Source organism: Glycine soja, chromosome 19 (genome assembly GCF_004193775.1).
Source record: "Glycine soja cultivar W05 chromosome 19, ASM419377v2, whole genome shotgun sequence".
Taxonomy (NCBI): Eukaryota; Viridiplantae; Streptophyta; class Magnoliopsida; order Fabales; family Fabaceae; genus Glycine; species Glycine soja.
Window position 1 is genome coordinate 49,403,148 of NC_041020.1, and position 4,178 is coordinate 49,407,325.

The 4,178-nt window shown below is 29.1% G+C and overlaps 1 protein-coding gene across 1 annotated transcript; it reads left to right on the plus strand.

Moving 5' to 3' along the window:
• The first annotated feature begins 1,930 nt into the window (after positions 1–1,930).
• On the plus strand, positions 1,931–3,516 carry LOC114399944 (transcription factor MYB4-like). Its single transcript, XM_028362175.1, has 3 exons — positions 1,931–2,184; positions 2,299–2,428; positions 2,726–3,516. Exons 1-3 carry the CDS (start codon positions 2,052–2,054, stop codon positions 3,099–3,101), a joined length of 639 nt encoding a protein of 212 aa, XP_028217976.1. The 5' UTR covers positions 1,931–2,051; the 3' UTR covers positions 3,102–3,516.
• The last annotated feature ends 662 nt before the right edge of the window (positions 3,517–4,178 follow it).

Consider the following 4,178-nt stretch of genomic DNA (forward strand, 5'->3'; position numbering starts at 1 on the left):
TAGTATGCGTGTAAGAGTGTCGAAGAATAATAGTTTAAAATTGATTTTGGATTAAAATAATTTTACTCCAAACATGCATTTATAATAAAAATATCAAAACACAAATCACGTTATTTAAAAAGTAATTTTAATTAAAATTAATTTTACAAAATTAATTTTGTCAATATTGATTTAAATTCACACTTATTCAATAATAAAAAAACATTTATCCAATGAAATAAATAGTGAGATTTAATTAATTTTATGATTTTTAATAGATATATATGAATGATAAAGGATGTATTTAAAAATGTATATTACTAAGATTCTAATATAAGAATCTCGTATATAGAAAAGATCGCCAGAGAGAAAGAGAGAGCGCATATATATATATATATATATATATATAAAAGACACAACAAAATGAAGTTCAATTGAGATGGACAAAGGAAAATTAAGATTGAAATTAATTAAAACAAACTTGATTATATCAGGATTAATTCCTCTCACCGTTTACATAAAATTTAATAATTTTTAGATTAAATTACAGTTTTAATACCTTTTTAATTTCTGATTCATGATTTTTTTTTCGATTTTAACTAGCCCCTATATTTTAAAAAATCTGTAATTTAAGTCTAATCTTTAATTTAGTATTTTTATTTTTTTATATTTTCCATTTTAATCAATTAAATTATTTTTTGATTGTACCTTATCTGAATGCTAGATTTATAGTCCAATTAAATTAAAAGAAAACAAATCATATATAAAATTAAGAATTTGACTAAAATTATAATTTTTTAAAATGTAAGAACTAAAATCACAAAAAAAATAAAGAAATCAAAATTTCATATTAAGAATTAAATTAAAGATGGGTCGAAATTGAAATTTAACTTATTTTTTTTATTGTTTTCCTTTCTCACAGTAACTAAAGTATTCTCATTTAATTTAAATAACAATTTCCTATATAATATAATGCAACAGGAAAGAAAAAGATATATACATGCGTGAATTTTGAGAGCCACAAATTTCATGTGTTATTTATTTGTTGTACGTATTGCAGCATCATCCTGGTGCTGGAAGAATCCAAAATAGGGCAAAAACCATTGAAGATTGAAGATGATAAGCAGCACTTAACGAGGACAATGGAAAGAGGCGGCAGAAACAGTAGCAAGACATGGACAAGAAGTCCATTTTGTCCATGCCGCATACTACTTTTGACCTATCTTCCCAAAACTATCATTACTTTTAACCTTTTACAGGACGCCCTAGTTTTAAAGAGTCAGTTGGAGTCTACAAAGCAATGGTACTTTATGACAAAACGATTCAAAGTCATTATTGTTGCATTTTCAATTATGCTAGCAGTTTCTTCTAGTGGCCCATCTCTCTATAGATTATTACAAATATATGTGATAAGGTCTTCCTATGTAGTATTTATTTAAAGAAAAAAATGTTTTTACTTTTCTAATATGGTTAAATATAGTGATCAACTTCTTTAATTATATTCTTATGTCAATAAACTTTACCTTCAAATTTTAAAATATAAGATTGATTTGATGATAAAAAAAAAAAGATAAATTGTGAGTTCAAATTTTTTTTACTAACAAAATTAACAATGACTGATAATAAAAAATATAAATTTAACCTCTCAGAATTTTTCATATTTTTTATGTTAAGAAAACTTAAATTCACATTTTATTTAAAAAAAATGAAAACTAAATTCATTATAAAAGTATAGAAATTTTGATCCCGTTTAGCCTACTAAAACACAAATTTCCAATTATTTAATTTGTACTGTGGGTGTGCGTGCTTTAATTTGGAGAAGTAAAACGGGAATTGGAAAACCCACGAAAAGGGATATGACGTGATCACTATCAAGCACTTTTGTTTTGGTAGCCATATATACTGTTTATTTGGACCGCATGTTATATATTTTCCCTAGTATAGTAGTTAATAAAGGAGCTAGCCGAAGCTACCTTGAAAGAGCGTGAGCACGAGGCCAGACCAAATCAAAGTTATTTTAGTACAAAGAAAAGGAGACACATTATTATTGTGTTGCACTGAGTGCAGTGACCATGACGAGAACTCCTTGTTGTGAGAGAATGGGATTGAAGAAGGGACCTTGGACAGCTGAAGAAGATCAGATATTGGTTTCTCATATTCAACAATATGGCCATGGAAACTGGCGTGCCCTTCCTAAACAAGCTGGTCAGTGTGCTAATTACATTCCTTTTTCCTAGCTAACACAAACCAATTAGCTACTACTGTATATGCAACATTTTCTGTATAATCTTATCTATATGATATGATATGATTGTTTAGGTTTGTTAAGGTGTGGCAAGAGTTGTAGGCTTCGTTGGATAAATTACTTGAGGCCAGATATTAAACGAGGGAAATTCAGCAAAGAAGAAGAACATACCATCCTAAAGCTACATGGAATTCTTGGAAACAGGTGGGTGTAGGGTACCTAATTAACATATTAATTGACTATACTGTCTCTCTACGTGCATGAGTTCTGACTACGGAAACAAAAACTCCAGCATCTCGTGTGTATTGATTTAAAAAGATGCCATATATATATATATATACATATATATAATTTTCTAGTATAAAAATATCAGTAAGATATGATCAGATCAGATGTAGCATATATGTAGTATGTTATAGAATGTGAGTGAATTTGGTCAAGTAAGTAATAAAAGATGAAAATTAAAATTTCATTGTGATTGTGAACCCCTTGATTGCATAGATGGTCTGCTATAGCGGCAAGCTTACCCGGAAGAACAGACAACGAAATAAAGAATTTTTGGCATACCCATTTGAAGAAGAGGATCCAGAAAAGTGGAGTGCACAATGGCAATGCTTCCTCACGTATCTTGCAAGAGGCACAAGCAAATACTAGTTTGGATGCATCAAGTGCTGCTTCTAGTACTGTCACTGCAAATGTAATGATTGCCAATTACGGTTTACCCGTAAGGAATATTAATCCACCTATTGCAGGATTTTACGGTGCAGTCTCCTCAGATACTTTTGGAGAAATTGAGGACAATCATGGTTCTTGTCAGCTCAGTGAAGAAATGGAATTTTGGTACAATATATTTATCAAATCAGGGCAAACATCATGAGACAATTGATATCTGGGATATTATATAGCTAGATTGCATGATACTAGTATAAAATTTGTCTCACTCCTTAACTTTTTTGTTTTTAGATGGCAATTAACCTTTGGTTTCAGCTTGGTGTTTGTGAGCAAGACTTAAAATCCATTTTGGCAATGCAAATTGCCAGATGAGAACTAAATTAAAGATGATCAATGGATAACACTTCTAAATAAAGGCTCGAGAGAAGTTTATGCAATTATACGAGGCATATACAGGAACAAATTACTTTTGACTGTCATTTTTTTTTGTAGTGACTTTTGACTGTTATTTGAAGCAAAGGCAAAATTTTCCTTCAACTTTAAGCTTCGATTATGTAGTTCTTACGAATCATTCCAATTACAATTATTACTATAGGAACGCTTGCACGGAGAATTTATATTATACAGTATGATATCTGAAATTTATACAATATGAAATAGCCCAGCGATGTTTTGTATTGAAAAGTTTAAGTGATTTGATTTTCGAGGTTCAACAAAGTTAGACAAACCTCGGCTTGATTTTCGGGGTCCAACAAAGTCCTTACATTAGCCGCAGGAGTCGAATCCTTATCTTTATGGGACATAAATTCGTTACCAACTAGACAACCTTTGTTGGTAGTCCAACCATGTATAATTAGAAAGAATTCTTTTTTTTTTTTTCTAAACAAAAAAGTTTAGGAAAAGGGAATGGTGATGAACTTTTAAAAGGAATAAAATTGTCTTGTCTTGTTCCAACAATAAATTCTACGGAAATTTCTAAACATTTAAATAAAAAAATTCAAAAAGATTTCCAGGTACAAACGAAGTGCATAATCACTTATATAATTAGTACTTGTCAAAGCAATTGAAGTACATATCAATGCATTAATTAACTATTAAGTATAATAAATAAGAAAATCAAACAACGCAATGAAAAAAATGGTTACTTCACTAATAGAAAAATATTTTTCATATAGATTATTTTTTTAATTTTTAGATTTATTACAACTTATAAGAAATATGTAATTAGTTGATATAGATTGATTCTGGAATCAATATAAAAGATCACATCTTTTTTTTTTCT